The sequence below is a fragment of the Lutjanus erythropterus genome, chromosome 10, assembly GCF_056507025.1.
Source record: "Lutjanus erythropterus isolate fLutEry1 chromosome 10, fLutEry1.hap2, whole genome shotgun sequence".
Lineage (NCBI taxonomy): Eukaryota > Metazoa > Chordata > Actinopteri > Lutjaniformes > Lutjanidae > Lutjanus > Lutjanus erythropterus.
This window is the reverse complement of record NC_139326.1, coordinates 7,444,056-7,461,586: the sequence shown is the minus strand read 5'-3', so window position 1 is coordinate 7,461,586 and position 17,531 is coordinate 7,444,056. Positions and strand designations below refer to the sequence as shown.

At 39.5% G+C, this 17,531-nt stretch overlaps 1 protein-coding gene across 2 annotated transcripts in view; it reads left to right on the top strand.

The window, feature by feature from the left end:
• The first annotated feature begins 2,221 nt into the window (after positions 1-2,221).
• LOC146319961 (tetratricopeptide repeat protein 28-like) overlaps positions 2,222-17,531 on the top strand; it is a 257,551-nt gene continuing 242,241 nt past the window's right edge. For both annotated transcript variants that reach the window (XM_084728080.1, XM_084728079.1), the window contains exons 1-2: positions 2,222-2,358; positions 9,636-9,935. In XM_084728080.1, coding sequence (XP_084584206.1) covers positions 2,329-2,358; positions 9,636-9,935 — 330 coding nt within the window. In that variant the 5' untranslated portion in view covers positions 2,222-2,328. The remainder of the gene's footprint in view (positions 2,359-9,635; positions 9,936-17,531) is intronic.

Below are 17,531 nucleotides of genomic sequence, written 5' to 3'. Positions count from 1 at the left end.
GTGCTGGTTCACCTTGAAGAATGAGTGGGTGTTGGTTCACTGGTTGACCCAGTAATTTAACAATCTGTCTCACACAACTACAAACACATGAAAAGATGTTAAATGATTACTTGTAACCCACAGGTTGGACTTCAATCCCATGTTTCACTTCTGAGGTAGTGAAGGACAAGCCAAGATCTGGTAGTTTTACTCTGAAGGACTTTTCCATGTGGTTTGCCAGCATTATCTGGCCTCAGGTCAGCATGAATGACACCTACACCATTCAGGGCGTCACAGGCTGTCAGAAACTGAAGAGACAAAGGAGGACAATTAAAAACACCATTAACAAAGACGCATGCTTCCACAGATCAGCAGGAAATACAGTTATATGTGAACACAGTCTGTGTTCTGTTTTAACTTAGGAGTTTTAAACTAAAGTGCAAAGTCTCACAACTTTTACCTGTTTTGCAATTGGCTATATCTCACTGAGAGACAGTGGGTTCAAGAGTCTGTCCCTGAGCAGTTGTAAAAGACTCCTCTCTATCATTTTGAAAGCTAGAGAAGTACATCCTTTGTGCTCAAAGTGTTCAGGTGTTCATGTTCTTCTTGCCTGGGTCAAGACACCCTCACCGCTCTCAGCATTTTCAACCCTGGAGAAAAGAATAAAAATTACATGTATTCAATATACTACAAGGAGTTTTTAAGTGGTTATGAAACACTCTCAGATTATTACTGATGTTGATATATGACCCATGTAAGCAAAAAAAAGAAACATCTGAGAGAAAGCTATTTCTATATAGTTATTCTTAATGCTTCCCACTCCCTGAAATCAGATGAAATGAAGCAAAAGAGGACATTTATTCTTTCAGTATACGTATATTGATAATCAAACTAATACAGTTTAAGGAAATAAACAAAATCCTAAACTAGAAACCCCAAATCCCCCCAGGATGCAGCAGGCATTTGGTACGATTGACCTCTTCCTGCATCGTTTGATCACGCCTGGACAGATGTTCCTCTAACAGCAGCAGGAAACCTCAACACAGGTAACTAAAAAAAAAAAAGTCTCATCATTTGTGCACATGAAAACATGTGCAATGTGCATGTCATATGAATGTGCTCAAAATATTTACTAGTTGAGCAGACAAACTATTAAATGTAAAGTAAAAAGAAAACTAAGGCGAGTGCAAGAGGGTTACCGACAATTAGATGAGCGGCATGTGTCCCAGAGTTAAAGGTACCATCCATATGGCTCTTTAGTGACATCTAGTGGCAAAAGATATACACAAAACATAGTGCATGTGTTCTGAGAGACTTGGCACACATCAAACCTTATTCTGACGATGACGCTTTTATTGTCAGAATGAGTCTGAAACTTTTCTTGCGTAACAGCAGCTCCATCTGCAACATCACAGATGTCAAACATTAAGACGAGAAACAAAACACATACAAACATGAAGATGACATTTGAGGCCCTTTAATGCAATGACCTGGGATTAAACTACATAATTAGCTCATGGTACCCTGTTCAGACAGTGTGCATGTGTGCATGAATGTGGTTCCAAGCTAAAGATCTACAGTGAAGATTCAGGCTACAAACATGGTGTAAATAACTTTTTTTTTTTTTGTCAGCTTGGCATGTTGGGGCTTTAGGAGACTTGTATTACTCCAGTCGAGCAGTATGGAGGCATTTTATGTTAATTCTGTTTTCTTTTTTTACATTTGAAAACTGGTTTTGTGGACTGAAAAACTAAACTCCAAGTGGCATGGGGGTGAGTAGATAATGCCTGAACAATCCCTTTAAAAATATGATGAAAAAGCATTTGGGACATTTATTTAACAATTCTGGGGTTATCTTTGCTCACTTTAAGAGTGCTTGATTATTTTGCAAACCAACCACATTTCTGAAAATGACAGTGATGCTCCGGTTGGAGGACTGACATACTGTAAATAGTTTGCAAGACGTAGAAACAACACGAATCAACTGTACTTTTCTTTTCTTTCTCTGACTCAGGCTCCCACAGACCTTCATGCCTCCCTCCGTCCGCACAGCGCTCAGAAATCCGCTATGGCAACAGGGGAAAAAAGACGAGAGAGAGAGAGAGAGAGAAAAAAAAAGGAAAAGATTTGACAACATGGCGCACTTTCCCTGAGAAAAGTTTCTCCTGAACGCCACACAGCTCAGTCTTTGTGGAATTTCCTCGCAGTTTGTCGACAGTTTGCACCACAACGTGGACTTATCGGCTGACTTTTGGTGCACAAACAGTCGATAATAAAAAAGCGAAGACGGGAGTGTGATGGGATGAGAGCGATAAGCCGTCGCACAAACCAAAGCAGCAGTCAGACAGGATGGAGAAGCAAGCGACTCTGAAAGAAAAGGTAAATAGATTAAAAACTACTTCACACACTTCCATGCGAGCTGCCATTATTTGTAGTTGGCATTTTATTGCCCCCTGAATAACACTTTTTACCTCGCGTCCTGGACAGGAAATACCAAATGACCATTCCTGCGAAAACCTCGTAAAAGCCCTCTATCGATTTTCCAGTCATGCATACTGTACTGCGCTGCACCGAGGATGAGTGGGCTCTCCTGGCGCAGACAATAGCATACATAAATGTGATTTAAATGTCAATGGAAGATCATACAGACTGCAAAACAGGCTGTAAACCCAAACCACACTTATTTTTGTTATTGCATGAGCAGAGGAGCTTGCACTGCTAAGATCCTGCAGTGGCAGCAGTGAGTTTGTGTGTGTTGCCATGAGTAGATCCACATAATCCCTCAACAAAACTGAAACTATGCGCAGTCCAGACTATATTTGCCTTTTGGGTTCATCTCTGTGTCTTTGTCTCCTTGTGATTAACTTGGTAGGGTGTCCTCTGTATCGGTGCAGGCTCTCATTATCTCCACTCCTCCACCCTTTCCTGCCCAGGGCTGCCCACATACAGCAGGCAGCAGCCCCCAGTATACCCACTGGATCTAACTGGAGCCAGACGGATATATGGGTTGGCCGATAACATTATCATCACAGCTATATCGGTCTGTTGTTGGTATCAGTGCATATATTGTCTGATATGTTCTGATATTTTAATTTTAAAGAACATAATGCAATTTTATAATCAGCATTTTATGTATTTTCTATTAAAATAAACAGACAAGTATCACATTAGGGGAAATATAATCATCACTGACCTATAATTAGTAAAATTTTCAATAGTTTTGAAAGGATGACAGCAAAGTTTGACATGCATTTAAAGAAAAAGTCATGGGGAAACATGTAAATATGAACATATGGAATAAATAACACCGTATGAAAAGCAAGTGTCTAATAATGAAGATAAATCTCATGCTTTTCATGTATTATTTAAAATTTCTTTCCTAATTGATTAAATGTCACAACGTAGGACATGTTAGTGACCTCTTATATTTTCTCAAATATCAAATTGTACACTACATAAATATAAGGGCTGCATGTATGGTGAAAAAGAAGTCATATTGCGATTATTTTGACTGAAATTGCTATTGCAACATGCAATGCATTTTTGCATTAAAAGTTTAATTTTCACATGAAAAAAACAATGTGACACAAACAGTACTTCATTATAATGCTGTTTTCTTACACATTTTTCTTTTTCAAATGATTGGAGTTGTGGTTCTGGTTCTGTTATTTGGATTTCACTTGGCCATATTGTGATTTTGATAATGTTGTGATTAATTGTGCAGCCCTAATAAATTATGTATATTTTCCTCTAAAATGGTGTTTCACTAAAAAAAACTGTTCCTTCATATTTGTCAAGTGACCATATATAAAGAATATGGGCTTATACATTGATATCTGAAATGTTTTCGTGCCATAATATTGGTATCGGCCACAAAAATCCAGTATGAGTCGTGCTTTAGTTGTAACGTGTGAGACAGAGAGCACTCCTGGTTGACCTTCCTGTAAAATCACTGGTCTCTCTGGGCCTGCTGAAATCAGCTGGTTGAGAGTTTGATTCAGGGGAAAACCTGAGTGCTCTTGCTCCCTGGAAGCACTAATCTGTGATAGATGATTCTCCTGACATTTCTTCAGGTGCAAACCTTCGAATGTCAGCATGTGTGACAGTGCTGTCAGTTGTGGCGTGGACGTCTCTCCCTCAGCCTCTTTGTGTGTTTCTGAGAGGTGCGTTGCCTCTTGGTGGGACTTACAGCAACAAACCCAGCGGTAAATTCTTGCTTTAAACCCCCCTTGCACACATCCCACTGGTTTATTGGTGATGTTGCGGCATAATTGATTTTTACCAACTGAATTGGCTATTTGAGGTGCATTATATAACACTGGGTACCTATCAATGGTCAGTGCATTACAGCAGATGGAAATCGGCACACCACCAATTTGGAAAAAGCAGCAGGAAGGGCTGGGAATTGTTCAAATATCTTTGATACTGCTACCAGTGTCAATACTGTGGCTTCAGTACCAGTTCCTGAATTATACTTTTCTTGTATGGCACTCTTCTAAATCCATTTTATCAAAAAGTAAATAACATTACACTCTATAGCACACGATTGCTCACTTTAAAGGAGGAAGCTGTTGAAGGACCTGGGAGCTGCAAGAAAAGCTGTTTCTACTCTGCACACTTTGCTCAACCTGGACTGGACTAAAATGTAGAAACAGGTAGAATATCTGTACAATATTGGAGTAAAAAATAGGAATAACTGTCAAAACCCCTTAGATATCAAAGTTTGGTATTGAATCACAAGGCATTTTTTGATACTTGATAATACTGAAGCAGTTTGATCGATACCATAAAAGTATCAAAGTTGGATACAGCCTTGTCTGACAGGAAACTGCAGTTCTATAAGCCAAATATCACTCTCACCAAAGCAACCAGACTATCCTGGCAAAAACAGTACACTGAGGAAACAATACATGGCTCTTCATTAACTTTGTATTGCATGAACGTGCTGCTTGTCACTTTCCGACTGTTAGAAAACAACAGAAAAATGCCTGGCAGCAGCTGTGTGGTTCTACCAACAGGGTAAAGAACCCAGAGGTTTTTATATGTTTCTAAACCAAAAAAAATTAGCCTTTCAGTGGACATGCATCAGCAGAATGAATGGGAAAAATGGGGACCCTGACGCTCAGCAACATTATGCCAGAAATGACAGTTTTTAATTAGTCCAGACAAACTGTAGAGGTTGAAGCTAACTCATCTATGAAAGGTCTAGTTGTTAGGTCAAATGATGATCTAACCTGATGATTCAAATAGTTGTAAGTATCAAAATATTTCACTTACGGTCATTCAGTGGGACAATTTCCATTAAAAACGCAAAGTAAGTCACTGAGATATACAGGCAATATTCAATTTGTTGGTATAACTTTTCCTCTCTGGTAGACACTGGGTGCTAAAATATCCCTTTGGCGTACTGAAATCTAATGTTTTTAGCACAGAAGTCGCAAAATGACACACAAACTAACCACTTGAGGCAGCAGTAGACCAGTAACTCTTGTGTTCTGCGAGGTGAAATTTCTGTTTTTTGCCAAAGGAGTCTGTTTGCTTCGGAAAAAGAGCAATATTTGGCTCACATAACAGCTGTTTCCCATCGTAAAACACTCTCTGACATCTCCGAATATAGTGTAAACACAAACTGATGGTGGTTTAGATACTTTTTTTCTGCTGCTCCTGTCCATAGCAGCACATGGCTCAGCTTCTTACACTCCCTCTCCTGCCGCTTCTCCAAACTGAGGGCGTTCTGACCAACACCTACTGTGGGTAATTCACTGACCATGGATAGGTATCTCATACAATCCCCCTAGAAACATCCATTTAAAGCCCTGCCAGAGTAAAGCAGTCGATACTTTCAGTGCTGTCATGGGATAGAAAAGACAATTTAATGGTTATCATAGAAGAAAAAGATGGAAAAGTTGGAGGTCAAAGGCTGCAACAAAGCAACCGATTGGTCCTGCACTGTAACTTGATGTTGAATCTACTTGATACCCAAAGCCCTCATGTCTGCTGCTTCTACTCCCTGGGCCTCTGGAAGTAATTACCAAGCCTGCTCTATCCCAGAATTCAGTCTGAGGAGGTGTGGTGAGAAAGAGGTAGCCTATAATGGAAGCTGGCCCTAAAAACATGCAACCCGAGATGAATTTCATGATTCGGTAATACTCAGCAAACTGTCTCTGTTAAATGGATGCTGCACTAATCTACTTAATCAATCAGTCTGTATTGGTTGGACGCAGTTACAGTAAGACTTGAGGCAATATGATAATTGGTCTCGCATTCAAATGTTTTGTCTATCGGTGGGTTCAGGAATTCAACAAGTTGAATGTGAATGGGAACAGCGATTGATTTAATCCTACATTAATGCTGACGGCCTTGCTCTCAGGCTGGTATTATCTCTTTGTTTTAAGAGATTTAACAGTGCAGTGAAGATGTCTTTATTAGGTCGAACTGCTGGATAGAAGAATTACAGGAAATAGGCGGTGAACATCGGAATAGATGTTTTTTTTTTCATTTTCAACTAACTGGATGTTAAAGACAAAACTTTAGGTACTAAAGACATTATGACATTATTAAATGAACCTTGTTTGAGCTTTAAAGGTGCAACACGTAAGAATTGGCCACCTGTTAAAGTCATATGCCAAACAGCTGGGAGCAGAATCTGAACAGAGTAAATTGGTTGGTCGTTGTGCTCTAGTTTAACCAAAGTCTCGTTGGTCGGACAGTCGCTTGCATACTTGAATAATGAGAGAAGTTTGTCGGGGGGTTGAGGGGGACATATGCAGATCTGACGTAGTTTATTTTCAGTTTACTGGTTCCAAACTAATTGACACCATGTCAGAGAAGCAGCACAAATTGTTGGACAACATGTCCATAGATTTTACTTCGTTGGACAGCTGTCTAAACGAGCGCATGCTGGCAAAATTTCAAGGTGTTCATGACGTCAAACTTGAAAGTTGTAAATTTTACCATGTTTTGTGTTTTTAGCCTTTACTCTGTAGGTTAACCTGTTGAATTGGCGCTGCAGGATGCTAACCTGGTTGCACATGCTGGTGTAAAAGTGAACAGTAAATACACTAATGGTGGCTTTACAAATGGTGTTTTTTGTAAATGATGTGCCATTAGCTCTGGAAAAGGCTCAAATTGCAATGTATGCAGATGACTCAACAATTTATGCCGCTGCACCATCAATAGCAGAGCTGAATACCATTTTAGATAAGTGGACGTCAGTAGTAACGACCAACAAATTGGTACTTTTTGTTGGTAAAACAAACTCTATTATAATAGCATCTATCAACCAAAAGCCGAACCAGTACTGACATGAAATATAAACAATATACCGATTGAACATCCCAGTTATAACCTTGGATCATAAATTAATGTGGTCTAAACAAATGGACTAGCTGCACAGCAGACATTTTGACATGTCATGCCAGAAAGCTCACCGGTGTATTAATGATTGCCACATTCCGCTTCGTGACGTCCTTCTATTGTGCATGCTGGCACACTGTCACTGTTACTGGGACACTTAATGGAACTGAGCTGTAATTACTGTTATTAAGTCCACCTGTGTTTTTCCTGCAGTGACAAGTCAAAATGTCAGCTGTGAAGCCAGTCCATTGATCACACTGTGAGCGAGATGGGTAGTGGTGTGACAGCTGTAAGGAGAGTTTTAAAAGTCATGCCACCAGATGTCAACAAACAGGCTCTGAATGCATTAGTTCTGTCACAGCTTGATTACTGTTTTGTGATTTGCCACAACGAAAGACTTCCACCTGTGTTTTGTTAAATTTAGTCAAACTGTTGACACAATCTCCAAATATTTTATATGGAAGAGTATTCTCTCAGTTTGCTCAACACAGTTATCAAACATGATATATAACAGAATGATGGTTTATTCTACATAAAGCAAACACAAGTATGAGGCAAAAAACAGTCATGTATGCATTGTCACTACATGTTGTTCAAGTGAATACTTCAGACCAGTTCAAAATGCTGTTAAAACAGTATTTATAATTCTTTAAAATTGTGTAGAATTAAAATGTAAACCAGGTCAGAGCAGAGAATGCAAAATGTTTTTGCATTGTTTTTAAGGTCATTCTGATTATGATTTATGTTTATTGTGAAGGGCTATGCATGTATGTACATATAAAAGCATCAAGTTGCTATGATTGTGTTTATGTGGTTGTAGTGTGTGTAAGTGGGCATGATTGTATGTCTGTGTGTCGACCTCAGGAAGAAAAACCAGTGGTTAAGCTGGCACTAATGCGGATCCTAATATAGACATAAGACATAACGAGAGTTGTTGGTCAGATGCCGGTAGGTGTTTTTTTCATGCTGCTTGTTGTGGACATTTGGTGTGTTAGTGCTGAGCTTTGTTTGTGTATGGAAGCCGATGTTACCCTCATCTCATGTGTGTGCTGGATGTAAATTTACATGATAGACATGCCCTGACGGTAACGATATAGCTAGGCATGAAAAAGAAATGGTCAAACTGCAGGGACTCATTTGCTTGTCAACGCAGTGTAACTTTGATTAGCACTCAATCCAGCTGCAGTTCACTGTGGCTGATTTAATCAATCGAGCGATAACGTGCTGTTTTTTTTTTCCATTCACCAATCGATTGGTTGAAGTGGGTAGAGTTTCAACAGACCAAGATTTCCTTCTTTGGTTGGCTAGTGTTTACACTGCAGACACAGGAGCTTTGGACCATCCAGAGGCCTGAGCTATACGGCCTCTTGGGATACAAAGTGGTATTACAAGACAGAACGGGCCAGGGCTAGCTGGTTAGCATGCTAATCTGTAAATATACACAGGCATCTTTGGCATAACATCAAAAGTTATGTTATTTCTTCGCATTCTGTTGACAGTTGTAGTTTTTTTTGTGATTTAAACTAAATTTCTTACATATTACCCCTTTAGCAATAACTGAAAATTAAATATTACATCTGCCATACAGATGTGCAGGTTTTTCAGAGGTCAAAAGACAGAGCGTTTTTTTTAATTTTTATTTTAGGTCATGTCACATATAAACCCCAAAAGACAGACAGATCCTTTATTTAGTTTTGAAACATTTTTTTAATATTTCAGAAAGGGATTTCCAGTGGACTTCATATGCTGTCATTGTGCTTATCAGTGCTGTGTATTTTTGTATTTGAGCTGCATTGAAGTCCGTAGACACATAATCTTCATACACTTACATGAGGCAAAATTATGTGGGTTTCCTACATTTTTTTTTCTGCAAAGACCAGACATTGACATTGACTTGTCATAGATGGAACAAACAATAGCTCACTTAAATTAGCTCATTGTGCCAGAAAGCCATCCCACTGAGCCGGCATGCTTGAGACCAGGGTCCTGGAGCTGGTCAGACTAAATTGACTTCAGTTATTATTAATGAACATTAATAATGAACAATAAATTGAATTGCTTTTGTTGCTGACAAAAAGCTGTGAAAAAGGTCTGAGCTCAAAGGACTACAGTATATGTCTTTATTGCTTCTGTGGGGAGAAGATGATGTCACACTTACATTAACACATTAACTTAATATACTACTGTTTATTTAGTTTGTTATTGAGTTCCTTGCTCAAGAGCATTCCTGTCACTGAAGTGTTATATTTTTCAAACAGACTGATTTTCACTCTCTCATTGTTTCCTGTTCGTGTCTCCAGTTTTCAATCTTCGGTTCTCGGACGACGGGCAGATCCATCCGGTGTGTTTCTGGAGACGGGGGGGTCAGGTATGGTCTCAGCAAAGCGGAGTTCATGGAGAAAGTGCAGCAGAGCAACGAGGCGTGTCAGCGAGGCGACTTCCAGGCGGCCGTTCATTTGTACACCAACGCCCTGCAAGCCGACCCACAGAACTGCATCTTGTACAGCAACCGTTCGGCGGCGCTTCTCAAACTGGGGCAACACCAGGCGGCGCTGGATGATGCTGAAAAGGCTTGTGAGCTCAATCCCAAGTGGCCCAAGGTAAGAGTGCCTCAACAGCTTAATCTGTGAATGCACCAAAACTGTAGATCGGTTGTTGCAACAGTGGGACAACATGAAGGGAAGAGTACTTTCACTTTGTAAAACAGAAATTATTCACCTCACTTCTCAAGTCCAAAAACATTGCCAAGAATTGTAAATCTTCAACATCCTACCAATATAATTGAAGAATGTGCGTTTGTGTGGTCCACCGTTCCTCCAATCCACGTCCATATCCATCTACAGTCCTTCAATCCTCTCCTTTGCAAATGGTGTTTGTTATCAGTGTTTTCTCACTATTTAATTTAATTTTTAATACTACTAATAATACTTTTTATTTTGAAATCCAGTCATACTGTCACCTGGAACTACTTTTTCGCATTATTTTCCAGTAAAGATAGGAATACAGATCTAGTTCTGGATTTCAAAATAAAGGATATAAAAGGTAAAAGTAAAACTGCAGTATTTATTTAACATTAAAAGTTAAATTAAGTTAAATTATGACCTTATGACACTGTATGGAAAGACTGCCAACCTGAACTTTTCTGGGGCCAAGAAATGGTGGGATCCACAATCGTACAAACGCATAAACCCTAAAGTTTTGTGTGGAGAGTTTTCTTTTTTGTTTCTTTTTTACTCTCCAACTTATCTAATAACACGTATATCTGTTTGTTCAATTTTGAGAACAAATGGTAACTATGACCTTGGGGTGTAACGATAACATCCATCTGGATCTATATATCAATTGATCAAATGTTTGACGATCCAATATGACTGATGCAAAGTGAAAGCATTGATCTATATCATCATCATTCAGTCATGAAATTGTCTAATCATAATTTTATTCGTTTTTTTTTTTTGAGTTGACATAAATCTGAGTGTGTTAAATAGACAAATGATATTGTCCTCACAAGCACAAACCCCTGAACTGAATCAAATCAAAATCATACTGTGGCAGACTTTGTGATATCATCAAATATCCTATTTTTGTCCAAAGAATCACTAATAATATTACTGTGATATTCTGTTGTGATGTAACTGATTTGCATCCCTCCTATATGACTTTAATATGCAATCATATTATTACTGCACTATAAAATGTGAGTTCTGTGCGCTTTTTCTGATATCTGCCATGCACCTTTCGTCACATCTATTTCCAATTCACCAATGTGACCTTTGCACTGGATATTTTTATGGGGTGGGGCCAGAGCACCAAGGGCAGGCTGGGGGTGAAAGCAATAGAGAGACATTGGGGTATGGGGTCAGAAGTCTCATTGCAGCTCCCAAAGGGCTGTTTGTTTTAATCAAGTCTAATTTGGGGGCTCTGATGTCCATATCACTGCCAATTTGAAATGTCAAGATTTAGCTGCATAGACTGAACTAGTAAAAAGGTTTTTTATTGTTTGTATGTTTAATAGAAAAGGATGTTTTTGTAGTGTTGCTGACAAAAGTAGTGACATTTTGTCAGTACAGTAGGTAACAAGGTATCACTGAAGTTATATTTTAATGGAATTTTTCACCATTACGTTCTTCTTACAGATATTAGATCATTTATTTTCAGTTTGAAGTGTTTCAGATTCCACTCACATTGCCACTCCTCGGTTGCATTCTTGTTGCCGCTGATCAATACAAAGTTTTTCTGGGGTCTTGTCTTTGATCTTGTCCAGGCCATGTGGACTAACCTGCGATGGATTTCACATTACTCAGCCGCACAGATCACTAGGAGACCAATTCCTCTCAGTGATAGAAATGCATTGATTTCATGATTTAGCATGGAGAGATACTTTTGTCTTTCGAGAGAGAGATTGATGATAATGTGGTAGAGTGGTATTGATGATAATTTGTCGCTACCAATGATGCATCAGCGGCCACCTCTTCTTTGATCTGAGGTCGTGTTTCTTCGGATGCTCAGGTAGGTTTCCTCCGCTGTAACGATGTGTCATTTCGGTGAGGACTGTCACTTCTTATTACGTGGATAATGTTGTGCGCTCGCTGCGTTGTCACATAATATATGGACTTTTCAATAGTAAGAGAATAGTAAAACTCTCAAATGCAGTCCTTCCAGCACTTATTGTTGATGATTCACATTTTTGTTCAGAATATACAGTGTCTGTCAAGCTGTTATTTTAGATGTGCTTCAGTGCTTTTCATTGTCATTTGAGATGACCAATCCTGCAACAATAGTCTCCTCTCTATGTTGTCACTTCTCACTCTGTGCAGAGGAACACCTGACACATCTACAGATGCATAGGAGAGGGATGAGTGGATCTAATTTTTTATGTTTTAGTGCTAGACCTTCATCAGGTGAATGGTTTGTGACAGTGAGAAGCCGTCTTAAATTAGGGTTGCATCTAATGAATGCAGAATGAATGAGTAAGTGTCTGTTTATAATCCGAAAGAAATCATTAATAATCTAACAGGGCCGTGACTGAACTCAAACTCCAGTGTGTATTTTCTGATCAGTGGGCTTTTGTTTTCAGGGTAACTTGTTTAACTTTATATTGCCAGACAGTTGACAGTTATAAACAGCTGATCAACCGACAGCGAAGGACTCGTCGTCGCTTGTTATTGTCAAATTATGTTGTGCTCGTCTTCCTGCAGCCAGCCTGAGCTTCTTCGAGTCTGGGCATATTAAATAAGATTTCAGTCTATTTAATATACTGTCTATGGCTCCTACTTGCTATTTATGTACCCCAAAATGCTCACATTAAATGGTCCGATCACTATAAAATGGATTCTTAAAACCTCAAAAGGCTAAAATGCATTCTCAAAAAGGTCCATTCCCAAATATTGCAGTTTATGTTTGTAGATGGGATAGACTTACAAGTGAAAAACAGCATCAATTAATAAATAAATACATATATCCCTTCATAATAAATACAACAAGGCCTCACAAATTTCCACTGGGCAAACTCTACGTCAATGTATACATATGTTACGATAATCAAATTTACCCCGACCCTATCAAGACTGCATGCATTAAATTAAGTAGGTCCCTATAAATAAATCGTACAGGCCCAGCCCAGTATCAAGGCAGTTTGTGAAATAATTGACAGGTGCCGGGAGGTAATTGCAGTCGAAAAATGCACATATTTAGCAGGTCACATGTGTGAATGAACCTAACATAGCATATAGAAAAGAAGCACAAAGAAACGCTAATAATAAAATTAATCAGAACCCTCCGCAATACTAAATTAAGTATATAAATACAATAGCAATCAAGGCCTCAAAAGAATCATGCAGCAGTTTATTTGCAACTTCTTAGTCTGTAGCATCTGAGTGTTAACATGGAGCACATCTCGTTCATTTTGCAGAGATTTCATAACTGTCTGAAGCTAGAGAGACCAAACTATAATTGAAAATCACTGCCAAAATCATTCTCCTTTCTCCTCTTTATATGCTATCCAAGTACAATGAACTCTTTGTGGTCTGACTGGGGGATGGTTGGCTTAATCTAGGCAGTGTAGCTCTCCTTATTCTTGGATTTATTGCCTGACAGCTTTGACTCACATGCCCGAGACTGTGTTAGCGGACTCGGTGTCGATGTATAGCATGACCCTTGTGTTTTACTTTGTAACAGGAGACAAAGGGATTAAAATGTCTGTGCTATTGACAATTATACAGAGGAGTGCATGATCATGGTTTAAATTAAGTTTCTTCAATCGCCACTAGGGGTCAGTCATGTCAAACAGGAAGGCTGTTTGAAGGGGTTTTGTCTGTGCAGGACAAAAAGGCATTCAAGCTATTTAATATTAGGATGCTTTTTTTTTAGGTTCAAGAAAAGAAAAATGTTCATCACGACTGGCTTTCATCTAAATGTGCTTAAACATGTATCAGGCCACCATGGAGAATTCATGGGAGGTGTATTTCTACTTGATTGATGTACAGGTGGAGGCCAAGCTCACATAACATATCAATCTTCAAGCTTTTTTCTCTGATATGACAGAAAAAAAAAAATCTCATTTAGCTCAAAGTCTGATCTGCTAATCAGAGCTTGGGTTTTATCAATGAGTATAGTGAATATGAATGAACAGTATTACAACTCCTCTATTCAGTTGGTTGCTGCGTCTAAGAATTGATTAGCAGTGGTGGTCTTGACACTTATGGCCTCGGGGAAAGAGAGGTTTGGCGCCGTACAGTCCATCTGCTGCGCCTGGATGTTTGATGAAAGAACAGGGATTAAATCACAGGAGTGTGCTGGCATTCAGATCCTGTGTGAGTACATAATATCATCAATCATACCTCCCTATGACTGCACTTCTGTATTGGCCCGTCAAACAGTGACAGGCGTGGTTTTTTGCTGCCCCAAGCACCAGCGAGCAGCAGCCCACCCTCCTGAAGCCCACAGCCAGCCTGTGAAGAAACCCCCCTGTCTAATCTGTCAGCTTTCCCTGCTGTAAGTGCCAGAAAACACATTCTGAAAGAAGAAAGAAAATGTGTGGTTTAATGACCCAAGACAGCTTTAGGCCCTTTGTACCTCACCCTCTTACTGAATATAAAAAGCTTAAATGAGAACAAAATAGGGTGTCATTTCATAGACAAGGGGCACACACTTGTGTGTGTCTGTTCACATTTTGTCTCTGGGAGCCAGTCTGGGAGGGAAACTGGGAGAAAATGTGTGGCGTATAATCAAGCTTCTTTTCATGTGTGTGATTAATTTTTAAGCACAAAAAGAAAGATACTTCAGCAAACTCTTAAACTTTTTGATAGACAGAGGTGTGTACTATCTGTGTCATGTGGCTGAGAATCTCTCGGCAATATGTGATTTCATTTCTTTTCATTCAGGGGGATATGATGGAATTATAAACCGATTATTGATGCATGTTAATGCACCATTTTTTGTTATTACTATGCACCATTTATCTGTCTCACTGTGTGACTATGGGCACAGGAAGGGGAAATGCTGTAGCACCCCCTACTGTCCAGAATGACACATGGTGAAAAAATCATTTTACCTTTTTCAATAATGTCTGATAAAAAAAATTATTGGAAGAGCTCTTGTTCAAATGTTTTCCTTTTAAGATCACACTATCTTAAAAGCCAGGGGTGTGGTGGTCAGATTGGATCCATCTGCAGTTGCTCACGCTCAGCCATCCTCACAGAACTCAAGAAGTAGCCTAGTTGATGCACATGATTACGCTTTGCCGTCCGAGTGATTCAGCTGTAAGTAACGCAAAGCCCAGCTTTCCAAAACTGTTACTGGCCCTGTCATCATAATGCTGAGATCTGGGTTTTAAATGTCTGATTATTGACTTTTTCTGCATTGATTCATAATCTTTCAAGAGAGAATTGCTATGCATCTAAGAATTAGGGCTGGTCACAATTTCAGTACTAAATTGAAAATAGATTGAAATGAGCTTTTAATTCAAGAACTGAATAAAAAGGCAGATTTGGTGATTCTCCCAGTATTTGTTTTTCTCTCCAAACTCACCTGCTTGCGATATCTGGCACATGTCTGCAGAAAAAAGCAGCCCTTTGCGTAGCTTACTGAACATTATATCACACTTGATACCATACAGATCTCTTTAAAGAAGAATTTGAAATGACAGGGCATAAAACGGATGATTTGTTGATCTTTACAAGACTCAGTTGTCTAACAATAGCATTACTATCAGTGCAAAATAAAAAGAATATGTAAACCGAAAAATCGAATCGCGACCTTAAAAATCAAAAATCAAATCGCGACACCTCTAAGTATCAATTTTCTCCCCTGCCCTTACTGTGTAAGATGGAAAACATCTTGGCCCCTTTTTCCTGTGAATATTTTCTGATTCTCTGTTGCACCGCCGGTGCTTTTTAGGCATATAGGAGTGACTGAGAGGACAATACCCTCCGTAGATGGATTCCTTGTCTATTCTGCTCCTCCATCTGGTCCCTCCCTCTCAGCACGGCTGTTCCAGTGACATGTTAAACAAACAGCCCTTTCTGCTATCACTCCCATTCTCCTGTGTGAGTACTGACAGGAGAGTTCCCCGGGAGCCAAAAGACGCCTGGCACTGCAGCGTCAGGGGGAAACATCTCTATCATTTGCATATCTTCTGATTATAGGTTATGATGGTGCCTATCAGGGGTATTCTGTCTCCTCAAGTGTTTATTGCCAAAGTTGCAGCGACACCTTCATAATGATGGTTAAAACCCATCATGCCTCGTTTCCCAGATGAAGCTATAACATGTTTTTTCTCCAGTGCATGCCATTACTTGCATGCATTTTTTTTTTCAGTGGCATAAAAATGTCCGTTAACATCTCAGTGGAGGGGCCTTGGGTTTAACAGAGACAATGAGTGTTTGCATTGGAAAAGGTCATGGTGTGTGGAGTGCTGAAAGGGGACTTTAATTACAGCTGCAGCATATCCAGCAATTGTGTAAGGAGTGGATGCTGACACCCCGATGAGGCATAAAGCTTCTTTTCCCTGCAGCGCTGGGTGACGACACTGGCTGTTGTGGTTACTGTAGGTGGAAAAGGGAAGAGAAAGAATTGCGAATGTGTGATTTGAAGACCTCATCCTTTGCCACTCTCAGCGGCGCCATGCTTTTCATGTGGATGAAAACCACTGGGGTGTAATGCTCCCCTGTTGGCATGACAGTCCGTTAAACCAGCTCTCATCTGATCTCGGTGTGTGTTAAGAATAAAGAACCTGGCTTTTGATCTCACACGGAGAGTGGTTATAGCTCTTATGCCTTTCTTCTCGCTTTCATTCGTACCATCTGAAATATTTATCTCATAACATTTGGTGACCTGTTCTATTATTTTGATACATGCTGAATAATGAAGTGAAAACCTCCCAGTGGCTACAATAAGTGGGCTAAAATGTGTGTTTTCGTAGAGCAGAGAACATCTATTAGATGGTCTGTTTGTTTTAATGCACCATGAAAGCACTGGGTTATACGATCATTTGAGTGTACTGAGTGATTTTTTACATTATTTTCTTTGAGATTATTAATGTCTTTCTGAGTTAAAGAGACAGTTCACAGCAAAAAACAAATCTACGTAGTTTTCCTCTGGCCTGCAATGTTTTTTTCATCCAGCTAGATTGTTTTAGAGTTTGAGTTTTGGAGATACTGGCCGTAAAGGTTTCTCCTTTCTCTCAAATATAATAGAACTAGATGTCACTCTTCTTGGGGTGTTCAAAACAACTTCACCTTCCAGCTGTATCACAGTCTAGATCAGAAAGAAAATAGTCCTTACGGGAAATTGCTTACAAAAAGATCTTGAATATTCACGTCATAAATTCTGGGAGAGAGACATTGCTTTTGAGTTATTCGAGTGCTTTGAGCACCTCAAGCAGAGTGCCGTCTAGTTCCATAATATTCAAGAGAAGGCAGACATCTCTCCAAAACATTTCTACCAAAAGTAAACTGGTTCAGAACCTGGAGAGATGGTTCCCAGCTGGAACCAAAACATAGCAGGTTTTCCTTGGGAACCACATCCTTGTCTGCTTAAAACTGGTGGAAACACGGGCTGGTTCACTTGCTGGCACCAAGGTTCTAAGGATCTTGAACAGAACTGGTTCAAGCCTATTTGGTGCTAAAGGGCCCTGAGTGGCTTTTTAGCCTATACAGTATAGTAATAAAGCGATAGTTTCCCCTTGCCCGTGTGAG